Here is a 24,862-nt window from a genome sequence, read left to right as displayed (position 1 = left end):
GTTATAAAATTAGACTATTGACTCAGAGATCTCTATAGGTTGTATCCTACAGCTGTATGAAGGACTTCATGTATCTGTTATTTTCTACAGACATACATATTCAGCACTGAGATGTCTGGATTGCAAAAGCTGTTTCTCCACTTACTAGAGCAGGCTTCTGCAGATTGATTCATCTCTTTCAAATGGTCCTTCACCCCCTTCTCCATGCAAGAGTCTCCATGATCCTCTGCTTTCATTGACCAAAGAGCTGTGTCTCTGCAGCTGGTGATAAGAGACCTGAGTGTTGTTGTAAACAGGATATGGTCCAGGGGACCAGTATCATCTGATGCTCAGGCAAGTTTAGCTTTGAAGACTGCTCAAGGTGGGTCTCCAAATGCAGTGTAGGCGCTGGTCCATACGTTAACGTTTGGACTCCATAACACTCAAGAACCTCCATCTTTTATACGTACCTCTTTGTAGTAGACATAGTTCAATAACAGCATCTGTAATTTGTCAAAATCTTTATTTTTACAACTTTGCTTTATTTTGAAATACTGTAAAAGGAGGTTTCCTTTTTAGGAAGGATGCAGAGAGTGGGATTGATGGTTGCCATAAGATATCAGAAAAATTATTTTGTTACTTTTTAATTTTCAAGTGAATCATCTCTCTCCATTTTCCTTTTAGTTTGTGCAAGCTGAAGACAATTGTAACTGAACTAATACCCACTGCCCTAGTTCTGATGGACAACTAAATGATGATTTCTGAAAGAATAATCTGAATAAAGACAGATACAAGTATATTATAGTTTGGTATTTTTGCATCTTAGATAATAGAGCTCAAAATCAATTATCTGTCTGTCAGAATAAATCTCAGGGGAAAAAAAAGAAAAAAGGCATATAATCTGTGCTGTGAGGTTATTTATCTGTAATTTGTATAATCAAATTAGCTTCCTAAAGCAGAGAGTTAAGTTTCGAAAATACATTTTTCTCTGGTGTCTGTGAAGATCCGCAGATAGCAGTTTGCAAATCTGCATCTTAACGTCATGCAGATGTGGGTGTCACTGAAGGAAATGTCTCTGGAAACAGAATTAAATTGAACAAACGTCTCCTGTGATATACTTAGCCCATCATAAGATAAGCCACAGGACATGCAGCATTCAGATCTTTCAGACAGCTGACATATATGTCATGTATATGTATGTGTATATGTGTATATATACACATAAATATGTATCTCGTGTACATGTATGTGTATATATTTCTTCATATGTATGTGTATGTATATATTCATATGTTGGAAACATATTTTCTAGTATGAAGTTTGAGCCCCAATTTCACAGCTTATAAGGGAGTCATCAGTTGTTTTCGACTGGGAAACAAAAGATTGCTTTCCACTGTTAAATTTCCTGTTACAAAGTGTGATTGCTGGTATCCAAAATCATATGGCAAAGAAGTAGAGGTGAGTGCCTCTCAAACTTGAGCATGTGGTGCCAGTCCAGTTAGCAATTGTGAGTAAAATGAAATAGCTTCTGTTTTCCAAGAGAGGCCAGAGATGTGTATATTTTTAAGAAATACTGGTATAGTATTCAGAGAAAATAAAAGCACACATGAAGTGTTCAGAGAGGCTGAAATGAACAAGTGAATGAAAGCTGATAGGCAAAGGAAGTGAAAAATAACAGAAAAATACAATTATTTCATGGCTGGTTTAGTTTAATGTCTGATGGTATAGGGTTATACTCTTGCACACTTGTATTTCTTGTTGGCACAGAGCTGCGCGCTACACTCAAGTACCTCTGGATGGCACCATTAGTACATTTAGTTCAGTGTTAGAAGCAACTTGTGCACCTCCCTTGAAAGCTAGGGCTATTTTGCAAAATGAGCACAGAACACAAAAGCTTCAGAGTCTTGCTGTAGCGGCTCAGTGTTGGTGCTGTGAGATTTCCAGAGATTTTAGCTCCAGACTGGTGGTAACCCCGTGTAACTCCAGTTGTTGCCTCTGTGTTTCTGCAGCCATGATTAGTTAGTTTGTTTGTTTGTTTTTCCTTTTCTACTAGCATGACGGTGACTCACTTCTATGAAATGGATGCAAAGTTGATCTGAACATAAAAAATGATAGAGGAACTATACAGAAGAATTGTTGCAAATCCCTTCCATGGTGTATTGTTAGATGCATGGAAGTCACATTATTCACACAAGTCATTCCAGTTAAGGCATTTTGCGATGAGGTAGGTTTCGAGGAATTCTGTCGTAGCCTTTCCTCTTTATGTAAATGCTGACCCTGGAGTGGCAGACATTGCAGCCTCTGGTGCAGGGGTGTGCATCTGGGGCAATTCTCCTCATTTCAGGAGTCACTGCAATTTACAATACTATTCTTGAGATCTGCTGCCCATCAAGTGCTGCCAAGGGTTACACACCGTACTGCGAAGGACAGCACAGTGGAGCCAGGGTTTACTCTCCTGTTCACTGTATTTCAAAGTGGCTGCAGCAATTGTATGCATACTGCGGGCTACAAAGCAGCTTCATGTGACTTCCTTGCTTTAGTGAGCTGAAAGAAGGTATCTCCTTTGGCCTGTAAGTCTTTTACAGAAAAAAATCTGTTAAACTGCTGGTGTGAAAGTTTCAATAGTAGATAGAAATGAACAGGTCTACCACTATGTGGGAAACCTCCAGATAGGTACAGGAAACTGATTTCAAACCAAAGTTTCACAAGAACTTTTCTCTCCAAGAGTGGTGTTTGTGCACTGTTGCTCAGTTACTGTGGTGATAGGTGCCAACTTACCACGGAAGAACTGGCTTTGTGAATACGGGGTGGTGATGTGGCCTTGCAGAGTAGCAGGTGACTCAGGATCCAGAGAATCAGAAGCCTGTGTGCGTGCAGAGCGGCTGTAGCTGAAGGGCTGCCTCCCTTCTTCTGGTCTCACTCTCCTGTCAGGAGCTGTAGTGGACGAGGTCTTGTGTGCTGCCTTTTCCCAGCACGAGATTTAAAGTATGAATTAAGCTACCATAAAAACATTGTCTTGCATTATCTTACACACGTGTGGAAATTCTGAAATTTAGCTCTTTTCTGTCTTGCTTCCTTTGGATCTTTAGAGTTTAACAAAATCTCTGCAGCCAAATCCCTTTTGTTTGGCAAAGTTTTCCACATTCCTCACTCCTACATCTCCCATTTCAAAAGCTTAGCTTCTATGAAGGACTTAATACTGCAGCAGGACTTCATTTCAGATGCTGAATTCTTCCCCATTACACACACACAGAGTAGGTTAGTCCATAAAATAGAATAAATCCTAGTTACAGCGCATAATGGTATCTATTGGTGCAAGTCAGGGTGGTGATGGAAAGATGATGGGGAGCAGATGGTGTTTTGAGCTGATCTCAGTCAGCCTGTTTCTCTGACATGGAATGAGTGCTTTGGCTGGGCAAATATATCCTTTATTAGCTGTAAAATCCAAATGCGGAGGGGTCACTCTGACCTGCCGTTGTCACTGCTCTCTGTGTTCCCCTCTCTCTGTCTGAAAAACTGATGTTCAGTTTCTTCCTCTTACCACAATGTGGAGGTCAGGTCATCACCACAGACTTTTTCACGTACTAAGAGAAGAAAATGGTGTTAGGGTTTTCAGCACTGCGAAGTCTGACACTAGTTGTGACATTTCTGTGCTGTCCTGTGTGAAGTCCCTTCATAACTGACATCTTTCTGATCTAGGGAAGAACATGTACTTGTCTTCCTGGGCTGGGTGTGTGCTAATTCTACTTGCAGCTAATTGACGCAAACATCAAACCAATAATTTCCACAATAACTATTGATTCAGTGGTGCTGAGTAATATCCTCATTCCTCTTTGTGGTGTGCAAGTTAGAGCAGAGAAATTACCTTGAGGCATTTCCAACTGTTCCCCGATAAAATCAGGAGCAGCCTTCAGATGTGTCAGTATCTAACTGCAGGTGATTCTTGGCAGGGCGGGAGAATTACTTACTCCTTTTTTGTTGTTTACAGATTTTGATTTATAAGTAATGAACTCTAGTCAGAATAAACCCTTTGCAATGATTACTTTGCACGTGCGGGATTTGTGCTCTGTTTTCATGCTGGTATCGAAGTGGAGCTGTTTGGGGCGAGCTTGGGGAAGAGTGCAAAATGGAGATGAATTCCACGTATGCCTGTTAATGCCAAACCAGTCAGGCTGATAGGGCCCTGACAGCCAGCCCAGCACCATCTCTTTCTAGGCCTGAGTTTTTCAGCTCGCCTTTAGAATTGGTCAGTGTGCACCAGCTGGCTGTGGAGAGAAGTCTGCAGTGTTGTTCCCTCACTGTATGGCAGAGTTTGTGCTATACATTCAAAAATAAACCTGAGGTGGCAGCTTCGTCCCTCCCTTTCAGCTTTCCATAGCTAGCCTGCAACGGTAGCCAGGAACGTTCGCTCTAGCAATACGCGGGGTCCCAGGTGGTCCATCACATGGACTTGGGACCAGTTTCAGAAGTTTGGCAGTACAAGTTCCTCCCACTCAGTGCTCCGTGGTAGTTTCTTTGTATGGCTGGGTATTTCTCTTAGAGCTGTGGCTGACAGTGCAACACCCTTGAGCTCTCTTGTCACGAACGTAAGGGGTAAACCACAGGACTGGGGCCCAAGAGACCTGTGTTCTGCTTTTAGCTCTGCCACTGCTCTCTAGAGAGAACAGAATCAAGTCACTTCACGTTGCTGTTCTTCAGTTTCCCCACTTTGTAATTATCCTTTGAGGATAATTATCCTGATTTTCTCAGCAAAATGGTTTATGATCTGTTGCTCTTATCTGATTCAAGAAAGCATACAGAATTGGTAGAGATTTATAGGAACTTAGCTTGCCAGAAGAAAAATTAGCCATGATGGATAAAGAAGTTGTGATGGAGAAGTAGCTTTTAGGATAACATCATCAGCTGATTAAGGATTCAGAAAAAAGAGTGGCTTTTTGCAATGAGCTCCTAAATTAAGTTATAAAATGATTATAAAAAAAAAATCAGAGCTATCACTGTGTGAGCAGGTTGATAGCAAATGAAAGCTCTTGATACCTTTTGTGAAGAAAGAGTCACACTTTATTGCTCTGCAAAAAAGCTGCTTGAAATAGAAGTAGCATCCCTCCACCCTCACTTTCTTGCTCACTGAGTTACTAACTGCAGCCAAGATGAACAATTTTATTAGCTTGTTCACATTTCGTGGGTCTTGATGGAGCATAACAGAAGTGCGTAATGAGAACTAATTCGTAGAGACACTCCCTTTTTGCTGAAACACAACCAGAGGCATTTTCATGACTTTTGCAGTCCTGGTAATTAGGCCTGTTTTAAGTGTTAAATGGAAAGACTTCCAACCCACGCTTACACTGTAAAAAAGATGTATTTAATCTTTTTAATATTAGTAAATGTCTTAAGCAATATTTGTTAAAATCTAGTGTCAGCAAGTCAGTTGTTATTTTAGCCTGGTGGCAGTAAATCCGAAAGCATAGTCATAGTCACCACTTACTGCGTATTTAAGTCCCAGTTTGCTCTCTGCAGATGAGTTTGCTCTCTCCACGTATGTTTATCAATTTATTGACTACCCTTTGGTTACTGTTTTCCTTGAAGTTCTGAGTAAATAATGAGTGTTCTTATGCTAAGACACTGCATCTGTCAGCAGCCTTAAGTTTTTCCAGTATATTGAAAAAGTCCTGACACAGGAATTACAGTTTAAGGATCTGGTACTTTAGAAGTGGCCTGTGAGAAGCTGTGTTACTGCAGTACGCTGTCGTAATCCAACTGTCCGCTTCGCAGTGTAGAGCATAGCCCGACATCTTGCAAAGCAAGGAAATGCACTGGAAACACTTTTCTATAGAAGTACGAACAGAGAACTTGGGAGACGGCAAGGGTATAACAAATCGTCTTTGATGTGTCTTGAGCATTTCTGTCGCCTTAATTGAATGCAGTCAAGTGTTTCCTTTCCTTTTTAGTGAGGTAACTGTTTGGTGTTGGAAAGGCAGATTCTGCCTGAATTTAAAACACATCCGACTGGAGCAGGGGCAGGGATGGAGAGTTTTGCCACACTGTAGCTAATGTGTAACTTGAACTGTGTTTGGTCTAAGAGGTGAGATGAGAGCATTTTTTTTACTAGGATGCAGAGTGTGCTCAGGGTTTAGCTGTGGTAGGTGCTGTCCGTATGCTCGTGCTATTCTGAAAGTCAGAAAAGAGATTAGTCTGTATGTAATGAGACTAGGGGCAAATATAAATAAGGGAGGACTGTATCAGTTAAGTGATGCAATGGGATATAATATACAACAGTCTTGCCCGTTCCACACTCTGCCTTGTTTAGTGACTGACTGGTCTTTAGCAGTCCTACTCTGGTCGTCTGCCACATCTCAAACATTTATGAAAGGGAGCAACTTGCATCCTGCAAATCGAGAAACGTAGTCTGTGAGACAGGACAGGAGACAGATCTTTGCTTTTATTTTTATCTTGAGTGGCCTTTTCTCAATGCTAATGTAATGTTGCAGTAGAAAAATTCCACAGCAAAATAGTCATGGGAGTGGATCAAACACAGCAGTGTTTCTTAACACTTGTCACTTGCAGAATGCCAGGGTATATTAGCTGGTTCACCATCTGACAGCAGTGATGAATACCATACCAGTAGCTAACTATTTTATTTCTGTAAAAAATGCTAATGAACATGTTGAAATGTGCTGCAGAAGTGGTGGAGCTGGGACAGCTGCACAATTGTGGTTTCACTAGAGATTTCCTTTTTTAAAACACAGGTTCCTCTTCTCTGCATCTTTCCTTGCCATAGTTAAATGTCATGCTGGCTTGCTTGGTCCGCAGAGTGGTTCTGCAGTAGCTTTCAGTGAGCAGTGCGGAGAGGGGAGGGCACGGCAGAGAGGGAGACCTGTCTGATAAAGCTGAAGCAGAACATTCCTTTCAAAGAAAGAAAGAAACAAACAAGAGAGACGGGCCAAATTAGTCACTAATGTAACTCCTGTGAAGCAGATGGTTCAGTATCTGAAATTTGATCTTTCTTCTGGCTTGGGCTCTTACACTGTAAACACGCTCAGGAGCCACTGTGCTGGAGCACTACCTTGTGCTCGGCACTGTACAAGCACAGAACAGCGGAGGATTCGTGCTTCGGTGCTGTGCTCTTTGGTCTGCAAACACTTGATGGTACCTGCAAGCTATCTAGTGACGTTAGATTTTTCTTCTCATTCTGAGTAGATAGTAGAGTGCATTTAACCAACAAACCCAAAGTGGCCCTGCATGTTTTCCAGTCTTCAGATGCAGGGTAGGGCCTGTGTTTTTATTGCCACGTGCTTGGGCCCGCAACCGTGCAGAGCTGGAAGGAGCCTGGCGTTGGGTGTGGAGCGCGGGGTAAGCTCGCTGACCCACCAGCCTGCGCAGCTTCTCCTGGAGCTGAGTAGGGCTCCGCTGCAAGCACGTGGTTTTGGGACCGCGGTCGCGGAGGTGACGGAGCCGAAGGTTTGTTCAGAGGCATGGGAGAGACGTGTGGGCAGCAATGTTGGCCAACCTCTTCAGGCTGAGGAATGCACTGCAAATACAAGGCTGAGCAGGGCTCAGATGACAAGAAATGGGGACTGGTCCACTTTGAGCTGCTGCTGCAGTGCTTTTCCAGGCCCTTCTGAGGGCGTGATGTGACTCGCTTAGAGGTAAAAATAAAGCAGCCAGCAGTGCCAGCTTACAGGTCTTCTGTGAGAGCTGTGAAATTACTATGGCTCTGTACATGAATGCTTATTTTGTGTGCTATGTCAAGAGTAACAGAATAATGTGAGAAAAAAGGGTTTATTTGAAGAATAGAGCTCTCCTTCCCTGCCTCCCCGTCTCCTCCTCCAGGGCAGAGCAGTGCACTTCAGTGGAGATGAAGATAGCTTGCAGCTGATGCTTGGACGTGACTCATTCACACACCACCCTGTAACTATTACAATTCTTACTTGTTTGTGGTTTTCAGTCATTGTCAACAGTGTATACGGTTACGTCTCAGCCCTGCTCTCTTGGAGTTTGCCAAGAGATTAGCTAACACAGCACGCAGGTGGGTGCTTTTCAGTGGGTGCTGTGCAGGGCTGTCCTGATGCTCGGGCCATTAGCTTTCCCGCAAAAGGCCATTAGCTTTGGTGGCAGGGAAGGTGGAGGAGGGGGAGCCTCAGCTGGCTGGGTGCTGCAGCACATTACACACATTGGTGCACTCCTATCTACCTGCAGATTGTCTCATTTTTAGAAGCTTGCTTTTTTTTTTTTTCTTCCCTCTCAATTCCATACTGACCAGAGTGCCTTGGACTTGGTCATGAGGTATAATTAGTGGTTAGATGAGTCTAAAATGGGCCCAGAAGATTAACTGTCTCTAACATACTGCTAATACTGGCTCTGGTCTGTAGTCCTAGTTCTGTGCTAATATTATTTCTGTGGCAGTCTTCAGCCATGAAATGGTTTTGTGCCGAACCCGAGGTGGCTGTGGGCTGTACTCAGCTTGCCCGTGCCACCTCTGGGAAGTGCTTCCTCTGGAAGCCTAAGGAGCTGCACTTAGCTGTACCTCTCTCAGTGAAATGGAGTTTGTCATCTTCATACAGAAACTAATTCTAGTCATCTCAGGAGGGTGATTTTGGCCACATCTCTTATAAGCTGCTTTCCTTATGACAGTTTATACTTTCATTTCACAGCTGTGGTTATTTTGCCATTCTCGGTCGCATTTTGAATGCCACCTGAAGCATACAGAGAGGAAGATGTGTCATTTTGCCCCTTCAACTTCTATTCACTCCCACCCCTTTTTAACAGCTGTCAGTATACAAGTAAAACATTATCACTATTATACAGTGTGTTCTTGCATGAAAAAACTTGGCTGCACTGTGTACGTTGCTGTGGTGTTACAGATGGCGGTTACGTTCCTGCAGAGAGAAGGGCTGGGATTCATCTTATCTGCTTTTTGATAGCTACCATGCAAACACCTGTCTGAGCTAGTCATCCATATTCCCTTTGCAGAGAGAGCTGGGCATATGTAGGTATAAGTCACCTCGTCGTAAAATAGGTCAGATGGATCATGCCTCAGAAATAGCTGTTGCTCTACATTATTTATTAAGACATCTTACCATGAATGTGGATGTCTGCATGTGCCTTGATGATGCCTTTAACTCCCTGCCAAGCTGGGAATGGAGGAAGTGAAAACCATCTATTAATTGCAACACCTCACTTGTGCTGTGCATAGATGACCAAAGTGCAGTGCCCGCCTTGGCTCATTATTGTGGTGCGAGCCGGGACACTACGGTGGAGAGTTACTTTGCTGCTAACCAGAACTTGGGAGGGGGGCACAACCCAGTGGCTAAGTAGCAGAACCGTGCTGTTGTGGAGTTGCACTTTGTGCAGTGCCTCCGCCACCCCGGGAATTGCCAGTTTGCAGTTGAGGAGATGTCTTTCTCACGGTGTGAATTTCCAGAGCACTACAAGGAGCATAATGCAGCTAGCAGAAGACTCCAAAATGCCAGATCAAATTCCAACCCCCCCGCCTTTTTTTGGATTTACAATTGCAGTTTATAGAGGGTGGGAGCTTGAAGTGTTTTTCATCTCTGGATGAGCTGCCAGAGTGCTGTGCTGAGTAAAGCAGCTGCAGCTTCCTTTAAAAGAGGCTGCTGTACTGGAGAGCCCCTAAACCTGCTACAAAGTGCAGCTTTGTTTGAACTCTGACAGACATTTGCAGTTGAATAACGTTAGCTGTTTGGCTCAGCTATTGGCTGCGTGACACTGAAATCAGGCCTAAAAATAGGAGAATGGCTGACCCTGAAGTGGAGAATTTTCACTCATAACCCAGCCTGGCATCCGCTCAAGTTGACATCATCTGAGGGGAAGTTGGAAAAGCTTTCAAAATGTTGCTTTCCGCAAAGGAACTCTAAACACTCGTATCAGCTCATAATCAGGCAGCACATTTGCAGTGACCGTGAAGCAAAGGACAGAGGGAATGAGGAAGGAATGAAACAGAGATGGAGGAGGAGGATAGAAGCAGCCTGTCCAGAAAAGGTTTTGGGAGCGCTGTTTATGCGTATGTCTAGGGGAGATGATAGGAAGAAAAAGGCCTTTCCACCTGAGCAAAAAAGGTGCATCCTAGCTACTCAAGGGCAGGCACCGTGGTTCTCAAAGCCTCAGGAAGCACCTGCCGGTGGCAGAGCTAGCGCGGCAGCTTCTGCACTGCTTTCCTCCAGTAAAGGCAGGACGGGCTGGGAGGGATGTTGCTACACGCTGCCGGTCCTGTTGCTGTGGCATCTCTTGAGATAATGTCACAAGTTGCCTGAGCTGGACTCTGTTCTAAGCATTTGAGGAACCAAAGTAGAGGCTGTCCCATAAATGTGACAGAGATGATTTTGGTTTTTAGCTATGCTAAAAGGTGTTGAGACACAGTTGAGGTTGCAACCCATGGCCCATCTGGGCTCTCAGATCTCCGCCTAGAATGTGGAAGTAACATCAGACTATGTGATGCTGTGAGTGTGCACGAGTTAGATGTCAGAGTGCTTGGATACTGCTTACGGCAGCCATGGAAGTAGCTGAGATAGCCAGGTACTGAATGATCTGTCTTGATTTCAGTGCTTTGATGTTTGAAAGCAGCTTTGCCAGGAATTTAATCAAAATCTGTGCTTAAGTAGCAAGAATAACCTTGTTCTTGTTACTCTAAATCCAAATCTACTATTGCTTGAACCTAATTCTTCGTATTTATGTGCTGAGCTTCTCTGTCTCTTTTAAAAATGATGGTGTGCAAAAAATGTAATAGGCAGTTTTCCTCCAAAATCTCTGCAGCAAACTCACTATCTTCTTCCCAGTGGGTACTCTCACATGACTCCTTTGCTTTTCCTCTAAAGAGGAAACATTTACACTGGTGCTGTCAGAGTGCACCGTGGAAGCTGTAAAGCTTTTCAGATGGTGAGAGGTAAGTGTAGTATTTATATTAGGTGTCTCCATTGTCCATTTTTCCTTCTACCTTTTACATTTGCATTGCATATTTACAGTGCTGTTATAGCAAAGATGCCCAAAGCACACCCTTGGGCAGTATTTTGTCTCTGAGTCCCAAATGAAGCTAAAAAACCTGTTGTTGCTTCGAAAACACCACATCAAGAGCTGATTTCATAAATACTGCTGGCCACTTCTAAGCAGCAATGAGGGAAAAAAAAAGAGAAGAGGGGAAAAATAGTATCAGAGCAATCTATAATCTAATATTGAAACAGTTTATTTCGTTAGAGACTGAGACAGGTTTTTCAGGCGTGCAAGCCCTTCTTCGGGTTTTCATATCTGAGATCACAACAATGAAACTGCTGCTGGAGACAAGCAGATCCTCTGCCAGTTTAAAGACATCTGTCACAGCAACACACGCAAACTAGCTGCTTTTCATGTATTCAGCCTTTGGTTGGGATTTGTCTGACTAAGCATGAGAATGTTTCTGGTTGTCTGCTAGGAGATGACCAGACTGTGGTTGCAAAGATGTTTCACTGGCGTTGCGGGAGCCTGTGAAAGGCAGGTAGTCCAGGCAGGATCAAGAGTCAACTTTGCATACATGCAACAAAACATGCCAAGGTCAAGTGGGGTAAGGCCCCTTTCTTAAGTGTATGCTCTGTGAAGATCAAGAGAGGAAGGCAGAGATGTGGCCCTTAGGCTGTTTGGAATGATAGGAAATAAATGGGAGTTAAACATCGGATGAGAGTGTGAAGGTTTTCCATTCTGCCTATCTGAGGGTTGTGCAGGTTTTTTTCTTAGGTTTTACAAGTCCTGGACTTCAGCTTGGAGTTTCTGGGATTACACATATGCTATATCGCCAGATAAAAACTTGGACAGAGTTTCCCCATTTTACCCGTTTTCTGTGTGAAAGCTTGAAGCCTCTCCCACTGAGAGACAACCCTGTATTTGCCAATAGATTGTGAAACTTTTAATCTTTTGATCCCTGCTACTTGCTATTAAGAGCAGCCTAACTTGAGTAACTGTGTGAAAGGCAGGGACTTAACCTTCACAGCTGGACTGAATCTCCCTTGGCACAGCAGTGAACGCCAGTCCTGCCGTAGGTCAGCTGCTCGCTTACAGACCCTGCTTTCGCAGGGCATTAGTGCAGCTGACAAATGAAAGCGGTGCACGCCGTGGAAGAGCTGCCTTTTACTCGTGCAGACAGAGCTCTTATTTTTAATTTTCGGTCTAGATGTTCTAGCAAACACTCTGCTTCCTTGTCATCTTTAAACCATGCAGAGAAGTGAGGAGCTCACCTTTACCAAAGCAAGAGAACTTTTGCTTTGAACACTCCCTTTCTGGACTTTCTGATTCAACTAACCACCCCTGCGCTCAGCAGTCCCCAAGTTTCACGACATGGTAGTTTTGTGCATACCTGCATTTTCATGCACGTCGTCTGTTCTCTTTTAAAGCTATATCTTTCTGAAAATGTGTCCCTAGATAACCGTCCTGTTACTCTGCTAATCTATACAAATTAGACATGGGAGCAGAGGACTTGCTGTGGAAGAAGGAGCAGGCTATGGGGGCTGTGAGACAGGGAGGCCCATGACACCGGCGTAAACGCATACGTGGCCAGCACTGCCGTGCATAACACAGGTTGTGAAATAAGCTGTAGAGCATTCAGATAAATACTGTATGTCAAAAGAACATTATGCTTGAGGCGTGAATTCATTCATATTGTGCATTCGCTTTGAGGAACGCTCCTTAATTAAACGAGCACGTACCCTTCCCCCATCCCCTAATCCTTGTCTCCTCCAGTGCCTGGAGCAGACATGTGCCTTGAATGCGGAGTGACTTAAGGAGTTCCTTTTTATACTTGCCAGTCACTGCCTTATGGTGTCCTTTATTGCCTGTACGCCATTATTGATTTCCATGAGGGCTTTTTTCCAATGTCTTGCTTACAGTCAAATACAAACATAAATGCATTTATTTCCAGAATGGAGCTTTAAGATACTGTCTTAACTTTGCATGTAGGGAATTGAGACACAAAGGTTAAAACTGACACTGTCCAAAGGGTCAATTGCTTGCATGCTTAGTTTGAAAGTGCTTGAGCATTACATGTAAACATGTTCATAACACTGCTCACAGCAGCCACGGTAGCATCTGTGTGGGCTGAGCACTTCTGCACATGAGGTCCCAGCTGTCCCCAGGCAGGCACTCTGAAAATCGGAAGTGTCTAAGAAACGTTTGGGCCAAACAACTGGGCATCGTGTGTGAACAGCATGGCTGGGGAAGGGAGAACATGCAGTCCTGCAGGGCAGCACTGACCTTTTTCATCTTAAAACCATTTCTTTCTTCCTGCTGCTCTTCGGTCCTTAGAGGTGCTAATCTCCACTGGACAGCCCATGCTTGGTCCATCCTGTGCTACAGCACAAAGAAACCCCAAATCCCAATGTTCAGAAGTCAGGAAAAAAGTATACAGTCAGGTCGTCAGAGGTTTGTGCCACCATCCCTTTGCAAAGGGACTCTGTGGTTAATCTAGTGGGAGGGTAATAAGGTCTGTGTTGGGTCTGGTGAGACCGTCCTTCCCCCTTCTCTGGTGGAGAAGTCCCTGCTCCGGAGAGTTACGAGGCGCTGATTCGATGGGAGCGTAGTCTCTTTAGAGTGCAGATACAATGCTGGGCTCAGTGGCTTTGGTTAGGCCTGAGCTTCTCCTGTTGAAGAGAGCAGCGAGCACTTGGCACCCATTAGTGGAGCAAAAGGACAGTTTTTGGCTGAGGACTCTGAGGCCAACTCCTGTTCATACAAAATGGGCACAAAGACTGCAGTTGAAAGAAAAACCTGTCTGCATTTAAATCAGCCTAATTAAAGTGGCTTTTTCCATGAACAGCATTAAGCTGGCAGGCACACTGCGTTGCCTGCCCAAAGTGATTTGTGCAATTACCATCCCTTGTGTTTATCTGGTGTTTTTTTCTTACAGCAGTTATTTATGGGATATTGCTCTGTGAATATCACCTATGTGCTGCACATTGTTTTACGTTGAGAAATAGGGGGGCAGATTGTTACTTGCGGCAAGTAGCGAAGTTTAAGGGACTTCGGTAATCTCTGCTGATTTATGCCTGCTGGGCTTCTGGCCTACTGGATATCTGGAAATAGCTGAGCAAGTGTAAAAGGAAAAAAAAAAGATTTCTCCATCCATCTGGAACACATTGCATACATCAGAGGAAGGAGACGCATTTGTGAGAATGAACGCTTCATTTATCAGCGTATGAGCTATTGAAAAGACTGAATGTAGCCGAGATAATTATAAGCAAGATTAGTCTTCTTGGATTGGAAAAGTAATGGCAATCCTAATTTTACCAAATCCTTTAAAATTTACCGTCTATTTATTTAACTCCCTGGACCCTTTCCTGTGGCAGAGGATCAGCTAGATTTATGGAGGTGCAGCTTAGTAATCTAAATTCTTCAGAGTTCACGTGCACAGTCTGCCGGCTGCTCTGGTTATTTTCATTGTCGCCGCGCACAAAGGCCGTGGGAACTCGGAATGCAAACGGGAGTGCGGCAGGCCAAAAATGAGGCTGAGGCAGCCACAACAGTCGTTTTCCACTTGTTTGCCGGGGAAAAGGTACCTGGCCTTTGCGAGCAGCTTTAGCTATAAGTGCTGTACAGAAGGGAAGGGAGCAAAGCTCCTTCCACCCTGTCTTCAGGAGCTTCCTATTTCCTTTCTTTACAGTGTTTATGTGTGCGTTTTCCTGCATGTCTGTGTAGGGAGAGCAATATGAATTCAGAAATGCCCTGTGCGAAGAAGTGTCTTAATAGCAAATGCGTTTTGGAATTGGAGGACTGACCGCAGCTTCCTTGGGACAAGCTGTGGATCTCACCTGTGTATCCCACATCTTACTGAAACTGAAAACCTCTGCTAGAAGCTAGAATAGCAGCACAAGAAGGAAAATTCCTTTGGTACAATACAGAGTTTGTTAAAAGAGAGAATAGGTCATCCAGCATCTGTGAAAAATGGAGACAGACAAAGGAGCAGAGCGATGGGCCTGGAAGCCCTTTTGCTGTCATCATTTAATGTTAAAAGCAAATGCCCAGACTGTGGATAGCTCAGCAGCGAGGGGTTCTTGGTTTAATAACTGCTGATAGTCTTTTCTGTAGCAAGTTCATATTGCCAGGCCTGCTTGCGTTTGTGTACGTATGACTTGTGGTACCTTTTGGTTGAATATTTACTTTTCTTACTATTTTTCTCATCACTTCTTTTCTAGCCCAGGATGGCTTGCAGGAGTTGAAATGTATAGCTTTGATTTCCTGTTCAACTCTAAAGCATTGTGGCATTTTAGAGCTCTTACAAAAACATTAACCCCCCCCCAAAAAAAAAAAAAAAAAACTAAAAGATGAAAATGTTGGTGCAAAGACAGAAGGAGAATTTCCTTTGACTCAGAAAGAATCAGAATTTCAGTCCAAGAGTTTTAGTAGTAATATAAGCTTTGTGCTCCGAGACACAAGCTGGATTCTTCCTAATAAAATTTAAAAGGAAAATTTCCTTCAGGATACAACTTATAAAATCTCCTGCATTTTTCTTCTAAACCACTGTCAGAAACTGGCCACTGTTGAAAGCAGAGCAAACAATTAGGTGAAGCTGCTTGGCTGAACTGGGGCGGCGATGCTCTCGTGCTCTGTTTTCCTGCGTGAACACACAGGAGGGGTAGAGTTTGCTGTGTTGTCACCAGCAAGGCCACAAGAGTGCAGAAACTCAAGAAGGGAGCAGTGAATCAAGCAATGCGGATTCCAGGAAAGGAAGGAGGTTTGGGCGTGTGCCAGGAAGCCTCCGAACTCTGCTGCTCAAGCAGGTGAGTGCATCCCTCGCTCTCAGCTCCCCCACTACCCGCCTCTGCGGCTGCCTCGCTGCTCTGCTTCCCTCCGTGACTCACGTGCTTGGCTCAGCTCTTGAATGACATGGGGCTGGAGCAAGGCTCTGCAGGTCTGATGGTTCATTAGGGAAGGCCAGTGCTTCTTAGTTTGGGAACAGTGACATGGTTGGCCTCAGCGGAGTGAAGAGAGAAATCCTTGCATGTGCTTAGGCAAACCATGGGGCAGGATCACAGGAAGTATCACCCTATCACATGTCCAGAGTGATGATAGTGTCTTTTGTGCTGGTTTGCTCCAAATTCAGCAATTTTCTAGGCAGTTTATTGAACCCGAGAGTCAACTGCAATTCCAGGTGTCAGGAAACTGCAGTGACTTCCGGAGGTCTTCATATCTCATTGATTTCCTGCTGCAGAGTTGGCAAAAACCATGCAAGCAGTTAGCAGGGCAGAAGAGCATCTGGCAATGAGAGCCCAGGTTTAGGAGTGGCTTCTGGCTCATCCCTTCAGCTCTGCTGCCAGCTCTGTGCGGCTGTGGACCAGGGTGCTTCAGCCACCTCCTCAGGCAGAAGCTTGCCCTTCTTCTAGGCCGTGGTCCTGGCGAGAGGGCTGCATGTTGGTCTAGGCTGTCCCCAGCTGAAGGTAATGTGAGCCTTTCCCTGGCTCACAAATGTGAGTCAGAACTGAGCAAGGTCTTGCAAATCCCGCATGTATTGCTTTCTTCCTATTTTTATTACTTTTAAAACATTGTACACCCCAGTAACAAGAAGCAGAACTCTTAAAATCCTGACCTGGGATCCTTTTCAGCTACAAAAAAGCTGCAGTAATATTCTCAGTGCAAGTCTCAGGAAAGTGTTTTCATATTGTGCAAACACAGGATTTTCTCAGAAGTTGCCCTAAGAGGCTCTTGGAAAGTTTTGGGAAGCACATTGCAGAAGATGTTAAATAGCATGATGACAGAGGAGGGATGCAGTAACCGATTTGCCTTCTATCAGTGTCTTGGATCCTCTGTTCCAGCTGCAGTGTACATTACTTAGCTCAAAATTGCTTCTTCTGGCACCCTCCTCCCACACACTTGTGTACTAATATGGCCATTCTCAAGGGCTTTGTCCCTGCCAAGGCACAGCCTGTTACCAAAAGAAAAAGACAATTAAGAGGAAGCAGTGGAGTTTGCCATATAAAATGTTTAAAACTTAGCCACACTGAATAATAATGCAGAGCAAAGTTTCATCCAGACAGATGCTTCCTGGATCAAAATGAACAACTGGACCTACTAGAAATGAGTAAACAGCATTGCTACTCCCGGTTTCTTCTGCTTCGAAGGCTCCCAGGTACCGTTCCAGTAAGCTGCTTTGCCTGGCTGCAGCTTGCTGGGCTGTCACACACCTCTGTGCAGAGGCTCGAACAGAGACTCTTGTTACTGACTGCTGACAAGTCTGGACTGAAACCTCCAGCCTGGGCCCGGTGTGCATGTTCACCCTGCCAGGGTTACTGGGGTGCGCATGGGCTCTAGCCGCACTAGCAGCTCCCGCTGCCCCTGCTGCCAGCATGCTGCTGGCTGCCCGCTGCGAGAAAATGCCCTGCATCAGGCGCCGGAGGGAAATGTACGGAGAAGCTTGGGGGAAGGAAAAACGTTGCCGGGCTCTGGAGCTGAAGAGGGACCTGGGGCTGAAAGCGAGTGCCTGAGAGGCCCAGACTGTACTCCGGGACCCCATTACGCTTCCAACAAAACCTGTGCTCGCAGCCAGGTGTGTTTTATCCAAGATAGCAGTGCTCAAGTGAAAATGGGTAGAAGAATTGCTGCGCTTGTTTTAGCTCGCTTGGTTGCACACGTGTATCAGTGTTTTCTGAATGGAAAAGGACACAGTCCTCTGAGAGCGTCTGGAAAGAAATCTGATCTTGCAGCTTTCTTCAAGGGCATTGCAAACAACGGGGACATAAAGCAGCCTATACACCAAAAGTAATTGACAGTGTCCTTTTCGTTTCTGCCTGACCTTTTCAGTGGTCTGTAATTTGATTACCTGGGCTCTCCTATTCTCCTCCTTCGCAGCCTGGGAGACGGTGTTCCTAGGGCCAGCCACTCAACTGGCAGGAGACAGCGCAAAACGAAATGCAAGCTAGAACATCTCTGCCTTTCCTGAGAATTGCTGAATTGGACATGAGGGCTTTGGTATGTCACCTGGCTGTGGTATGTCACCTGGCTGTGACTGGAACAAGCACAAATGACATCCATATTCAGCACTGTCTCAACCAGTTAGCACACTCACTTGATCCCAGGTGGCAATCATCTGGAAACTGGATAATTTCCAAGTAAATCCAGGAGCTGCTATCTTTATAGGAACCTCCTAGAGGATTGGATAGGCAGTAAAACAACAGTTTGCTATAGCAATTACTCTGCAGGGAATTTGGCCAAATCTCTGCCTAGCAAATGTATAGGACATGTGCCTATAGAAACCCTTGCGAATGCAATAGAGTTTAATCAATCCCATTTGTGTGTGCAGAGAGTCAGGCCAGATCCCTGTAGCAAACACCCAGGGGCAGTCTAGATGCAGCACAACCTGTTAAACAGATGCCTGTGGTCCAGGAAGCAGAATACACAGAATTTGCCTCTTTTTTGCTCTGGAAACTGCTCCCCTAACTGCATCTCACAAGCATGCAGTCTTCACTTGTCCTTTTATTTTCCTCTCTTTTTCCTTCTCTCTCGCTCTTTGCCCCAGATTCCTGTCCTTGTTTGCTTGTTTATATGTCTGCCTCGCTCTTGTCCTGTGCTGCACTCTGTGCTGGAAGCCAAAAGGGGGAAATTGCTTGTAACGGGGCTCTTCTGCAGCCATCTTTGCTGTGGGCCCCAGCAGAGGCGTGAGGCTGAGCAGGAGCACGAACATGCTTACGGCTCTGGGGAGCACAACGTGGACCCCAGGGAGCACAGCGCAGCCCCTGGTCCAGCTCGCGCTGCAGCACCAGGGGATGCCAGGCAGTAAGTAGCAATAAGGAACAACCTGTTGGTACAGTGATGCGGGGGCCAGCTGGTCTGACTGTGTATTTACTTGACTGGAGATACAGACAGCATAGAAACATGAAGCCCTGTACCAGCTTTGATACCTGCACTGTCCTATTCAGCCTGTTGTTCTTACAAGTAACATGGCAGTTTCGTGTAACTGCAGGAGATTTGAGAAAAGGTTCTTCTTTTTGTTTGTCACCTCTGAGTTTTCAGGTTTTCTGCATACCAACTGTATTTTGTTTACCATCAGTTCTACTGCTTCCTTTGGGTAGCTAGCTCTTGTCTTTAGTTTCTGGGTCTTTCATACAGCAACAGGAAAGAGAACCTTTCTAAAAGCATAGCGTTACGCGACTGTAAAACCACAAGAGGACTTAGGGGCAGGTGTGATACCTGAAACTCATTTTATCTTGTTTCGTTTCCACAGCGATTCGTTTCAGACCGGTGGTATCTTTTTAATATGCCAGTTCAGCAGAGTACTTGAGAGTGTGCCAGACTTGCAGTACATGTGTTGTCCTACTGAAGCCACAGACGTGCCAATGGGGCAAGTTCTTCAAAACAAGGCACGTCTTAAAGTGTGTTGCTGAGCCAGGATATACTCTGTATCATGGCCATTTTCTCTTCGGAAGAAAACAGGCCACTGTCTGCAGAAACCCGGGTGATTGTTGACACGTTGTCAAGCCAGTTTCAAAAGCCGGTGTGGGAGAAGTGTCCTTTACACTGAGGTTGTTGTGCCTGCTTTCCAAGCAAATGCTGACTCCACATCTCAAGCCAGGACATGCTATGTAGACAGGACACTTGGCAGAGGCTGCTTCTGTGCAAATTATAGTTACTGGGACAGAAAAAAACTAGGCCACTCTTGGTCTTATCTGCTGGGACTCTTTGGGAAAAAAAAGAAAACAAAAAACCACCAAAGCTCCTCAAAACAGGAGCATAAATATGGTCATTAACTCCTTTCTAAAATAATTAGGACGCAAGAAAACACCTCAGTGTTGTTTCTCTGCCTTGCAGAGCTTGGGCATAATGTACCCTCAAGTAACTGGGTAGCTTTCAGACAGTAATGGGGCTGGGGACGCAACAACAAAAAAAAAAAGCATCAGAAAAACTAAAATGTGAAAGAAGCAGATAAATCAGTCTTGCCTTTCCTATGTTAAGTCTGCGTGGTGCACTAGAAAGCAAGTGGATGGGAAGAAAAAGCTGGAGACTGTCACGGAGTGGATTGATGAAGGTTATTCCATCCTCAGGAAAATTCCAGGGTTTTCAGACATACTGCCCAAATCCCACTTCTGTTGCCTTTCACAGGACAGCAGAATGATACGTAGCCACAGCTCAGCTTTGTCTGATTTCAGAGACCAAGGTCCCGACTCGATGATAGATGGTAGTGAAGGAAGTGCTGCCTCCCTTTAAGGACTGTTCTGTTCATCCTTCTCTTCCAAAAAAGCCCACGTCCCATGCGTGTGGTACCTTACAGCAGCGAGGGAGCCCTTTGCCTTGTCCTCTTTTTCTATGGTACTGCTCATTCCCTGGGTTCTTCTTCCTGCCTTCTTTTTTGAGGACACCAGCAGGCTTTTGAGGCCAGCATGCTCCTATGTTCAGTGAGCGATTTGGACAGGCTCTTGGGGCAACCCCAGCGGGAGGCAGGATGTGGCATCTCGGAAGATGAAATTTAGCTATGGGCAGGATTTTCAGAAAGGCCTGAGTGACTCTGGAGTACACCTGCCTGATTTCCAGAGGTGCTTTTGCACATTTTGGATTACCTCAGCTTGACTATCTTAACAGCAAAGTCCTCATGTATGTGCATTTCCTTTGGAGCTTCACTTCCGCGGTGCAGACGTGTGCGTTTCTGAGCTTTTATCATGCTTGCAGTGTGTAATTCATGGATCTGAGAAGTTACTTTTTTGTGTTTGGTGGCACAGCACATGCCAGGATGTGTCCTGGTCATGGAGCAAGCTTTCCAGTAGATGGCATCAAAGACAACGAGTTCCTCTGTTGGCCTCAACCTTCCCACTGGGAAGCTGCTGAGCGCTATTTTCCTGTAGTCCCGTTTCCAAACAGCAGTAAAGAAGCAGAGTGTACTGAAGGCAGGACACACGTATGCCACGGACACTGGCTTTTACTCGTGCTGTTTAATAATGAGCAGTTTTGGAAGTGACTGGAAATACAGGAGCACATTAGCTCAATGTAGTGGTGAAATTAGCAGCACTGCAAGGACCTTATAGGTGCCTTTCTTTCCCTTTTCAATGTTAAATTTGATATAAACTGGAGAAATATACGTGTATTTTCTTTAACTGATTTGAATTGCTACAGCACCTTAAAAAGAGAAAGTTGTGCATTGCTGGTTTTTACTTCTGCCTTAAGTGAAACAACTGATATCTTATTCTGAGGTGGGGCCTATTTTCTACCTGCCAGTGGGGACAGGGTGAGCTGCTGCATCACGGCTCGCTGGCTTTCGTTTGTGTTGGACCAGCTCATTAGTAATCATGCCAGAAAAATGCATTTGTCTGCTCATCCTGGACCTTCACGTGCAGTTTTAAATGTCCAGATGGTTGAATTTAGTTTGCTTTTTTTGCATTTGTATAATTACTGTATTTGCAGTATCCTGCAAAGTAAGCGGATTAGTGATATTTCATCTTTTTCTATTTTTCCTTATAAATCTTGAATATACCTTGTAGTAGTTGCAGGTTAACAGTCTACTGGACTTTGAAGAAAACTAATTCTCAACTCCCCTAATCAGGCGTTCCTGAGATCAGTAGCTTTCGGGCATTAGGAGACACCATTGAATCTGGATTGACATGTGTCCTTTGAAAATTTGATCACTGACTCAATTGTTTCTGTTCTTTTGGGGAGCATTAGCAAAATCAGATTATCTAAGTTACTGGAGGTCAAGAAGAATTGATGGGTACCCAGTGCAGTTTGGGATGAAGGAACATGCATGTAGATCTTGCTTTTTAAACTTAGACCCTAATGTCTTTTAAATCTAGTGATTGTAACTTACTGTGCTTTTGGGAAGTGTATTTCAACTCTGTCCCAGCACTTGCAGTAGCCAACAAACTTTGTGTGATTTTACGGCTCTATTTTCAATTCAAATTAAAAAGCTGGCATTTCTTCCTGCTCTGTTGGTCTTCTGCTCTATTTGTAAGTTCAAAGAAAAGTTATTTTCCCTTCTTTGCTAGGCCACAAATACCATATATACCTTAAGCCTGATTCTTCAGTCCACATGTTCCAAGTAACCTTGACTTCAGCTGGTTGTAGATAGGATTTGGCCTGTTCTGTGGTGTTTGAGGGAGGCAGTCACTAGCTTGGTAGAAAGTCAGCTATAGCCATGCTGTAGCATGCAATGTTAACTGCTACAAATGTGGAGTTCCGGTGATGCACACCACAGCGCAGGGTTACTTGCTTGCCCTGTACAAGAAATTCCCTTGGAAAAGCAGAAGAAATTGAAGAAGGAGAGGAAGCAAGTTTCTTCTGATGCTGTATGGAAAATTTACTTTCAGATGGTTTAAAATGTGGCATGCTCAATTTCAGCCTGAATATTCATTTGCTCCCAGCTTTGAAAAATTGCATAGCCCTGGAAGAAATCTTTCTCACAATCATTTTGTTCCACTTACTTTGGAAGTGATTATCAGAGAATCACCTTCTTCACTGCTGAAAGCCTAGTAAGTGTGTTCAGAAAATGCAAAGGTCCTGGGTGTCTTTCACAACAGGAACATGTGTGCTTACAAAGAGGTAAAGATCCTGAACGTGATTTTAGATATTTCCACAAAGATGTAATGCATAAGAAAACTGCAACCCAGATATAGGTCTCTGAACAACTCTGAGGTCCGGTAGACTATTTCTGTTTTCATGGAGGTACTTGTTTAGTATAGCAGGAAGAAGGATGCAACTTGATCTGCTTATATTGAGGAGATCTGGGGGAATCTCTAAAATCTGGCAGGATTGTGGGGGCAGGGGAGAGGAACTCCAGTGTCCTTTGCCAGATACTCTGTTCCAGAAAGATGAGCTGATTTAGGATAGCTCTTCAGACCTCCGCTTGAGTTTTCCATATTAATCACATAGATGCTTTGGGATTTTTTTTGAGAGACTTTTTTGAGACTTTGAACATTGTGTTTCCACTAACTTTCCTGATATTTACTGTTGCTAGGAATCCTTGTAAAAGAACATTTACATGACAGATGTGGATTTTGGTATCAAAGCTTGGGCACCCAAATATTTAATAACAGCCTTAGAGATCTATGTGAATGGATACTGCTGGTATCCCTGTGGGTTATTCCTTGAATTCAGTGCTAGAGTTCTTTGGCTTGAGAGTACTGAATGTGCTGCTGGGAATTTTACATGCTGGCCTGATGCTTTAAGATCATTTCCATTAACATGGTGTTGTTATATACTCAGGTGAGGTAATGATGTGAAAAAATATGTAATAAGTCCTATCTGGATCTGTTTCTTTAGTGAACCCCAGTAAAGAAGCACTACCTTTTGTGCACAAAGCCTGTGACTGGTGTGCCTTGTTGAAATTTAATTTACACTGCCTTTAGCAGCTAGGCTAATGGGGTAAACTTCCAGCCAAGTCCTCAAGCAGGTAAGTTGCAGCAGCTATATGGAAGTCAATGGAATTATGCTGATTTACACCCTCAGAGACTCTGTCCCTCAGTCTTTAAAATCCGAGCTCTTATTGTGCAAGCCTCGGCACTAATAACCTGTGCTAGCATCTGAATGCCGCAACCACTCAGCAGGTCTCCTAAGGTCCTGTCAACTTTTATGTTCTTAACAGCATTTCTGACACTCCTTAAAAAAGTGGGCCCAGAATGCAATTACTTTTTTTCCCACACCATTGATGTGAAGAATGTGCACAAGTGAAGGAATCATTTGCACTTGACAGAGCTCCTGTCTAGGTGCCGTCTGTAGCAGCTCACTGCTAGAGCTCAAAAAGATATTTCAGCATGGCACACTAATCACGTCTCTACAGTTAGAGGCTGACTTTGAGGCAGATCTGCTCTGTCTGTATTTTTTTTACAGCAGACAATTTGTGAAAAGCATACAGCAGCTTCTAGAGTTCATATCTTTTGAAAAGACTTTCATTTATGTTAATAGACGGTCAAAAGAAAATGTTCTTTTCTTCTCTGTAGACCTGCTGTCTTTGAAGTACCATTCAAATGAATAGCACAGAGCATAAGAAAAGACTCTGTCAGTATGTAAGACTGGTCACTGGGTAAAATTTCAGGTTCTATTTGTGGCTGGAAGTTTTGCTGTAAAAGTCTGTGAAATTCCAGGGTGCTTTTCCAACTTGAAGAGTTTTATTTAAGAAACATAGGATTGTAGTTCTGCTGAACAGAAAAGTGGTCCATTTCTGTGTTATTTTACTTTTCCCAGGTTATTAAAAATACTTGTGAGTGGGTGTCCTGATGGGCTAATGGGGAGGGAGACTTGTAGTTTTATAAGGGACCTTGTTTCAGATTGGCAGTGGGATGGATCAAAACTCAGTCTGGAAAGCAGGGGTTTTTGTTTTTTTTTTTCTCTTCAGCTGGAACTGACCCTTCACCATTATTTTGAAAACTGTATTGAACCTGTACCAAAATGAAGGAAAAGAATACTTAATGGCTACTGGGTCAGAACAGTGGTTTGGCTGAAGGCAAACATCCCCTACCAGAGAATGGTTCAGCACAAGAACCGTTTGTGCTTGCGAAGTGTGGCTGTGGCTGAGGAAAGAAATGGCAGGTCCATAAAATCACAAGTGGCGTGGAAAGGATGTGATTTGTTAGCTGTCTGCCCCGGGAAGGTGCCTTGGAGAGAGTCAGTAGCATCTAGGTGCAGTACGAGCAAAAGGAGGTGCTTCCTCATGCCGCAAGCAGTAGGTCTGCGGAACTGCTTGCCAAAGTAAGTTGGGATCATTTAAGATGTAAATGGATTCGAAGGGGAACTGGTCACATTCATGTAACTGTTCCCTGATAGTTATTAAATATATAGGAATCGCATTGGGTTCACAGAGTCCCTACGCCGAAAATAGTTGGAGTCTGGGAGACTGTTAGGGTAAGATAGCAAATATCCATGTCCTATTTGTATCCTTCCCTAAGTACGTTCATAAAGCCCGTGCTGGCGGCAGGGTGGGTCTCAGGCCTGGGGCACAGTG

The 24,862-nt window shown here is 44.3% G+C and overlaps 1 protein-coding gene across 7 annotated transcripts in view; it reads left to right on the top strand.

Annotated features, from left to right (window-relative positions):
* LHPP (phospholysine phosphohistidine inorganic pyrophosphate phosphatase) overlaps positions 1–24,862 on the top strand; it is a 107,143-nt gene that overhangs the window by 33,393 nt on the left and 48,888 nt on the right. The window contains exon 8 of one of the 7 annotated variants that reach the window (XM_062580721.1): positions 91–776. The exons of the other annotated variants lie outside the window; for them this stretch is intronic. Within the exon in view, the coding sequence (XP_062436705.1) occupies positions 91–148 (58 nt within the window). The 3' untranslated portion in view covers positions 149–776. Of the gene's footprint in view, positions 1–90; positions 777–24,862 lie in introns of those variants that run through there. 7 annotated transcript variants of the gene reach the window in all.

This window comes from Rhea pennata, chromosome 7 (assembly GCF_028389875.1).
Source record: "Rhea pennata isolate bPtePen1 chromosome 7, bPtePen1.pri, whole genome shotgun sequence".
Lineage (NCBI taxonomy): Eukaryota > Metazoa > Chordata > Aves > Rheiformes > Rheidae > Rhea > Rhea pennata.
This window is presented reverse-complemented; position numbering and strand designations above follow the sequence as displayed.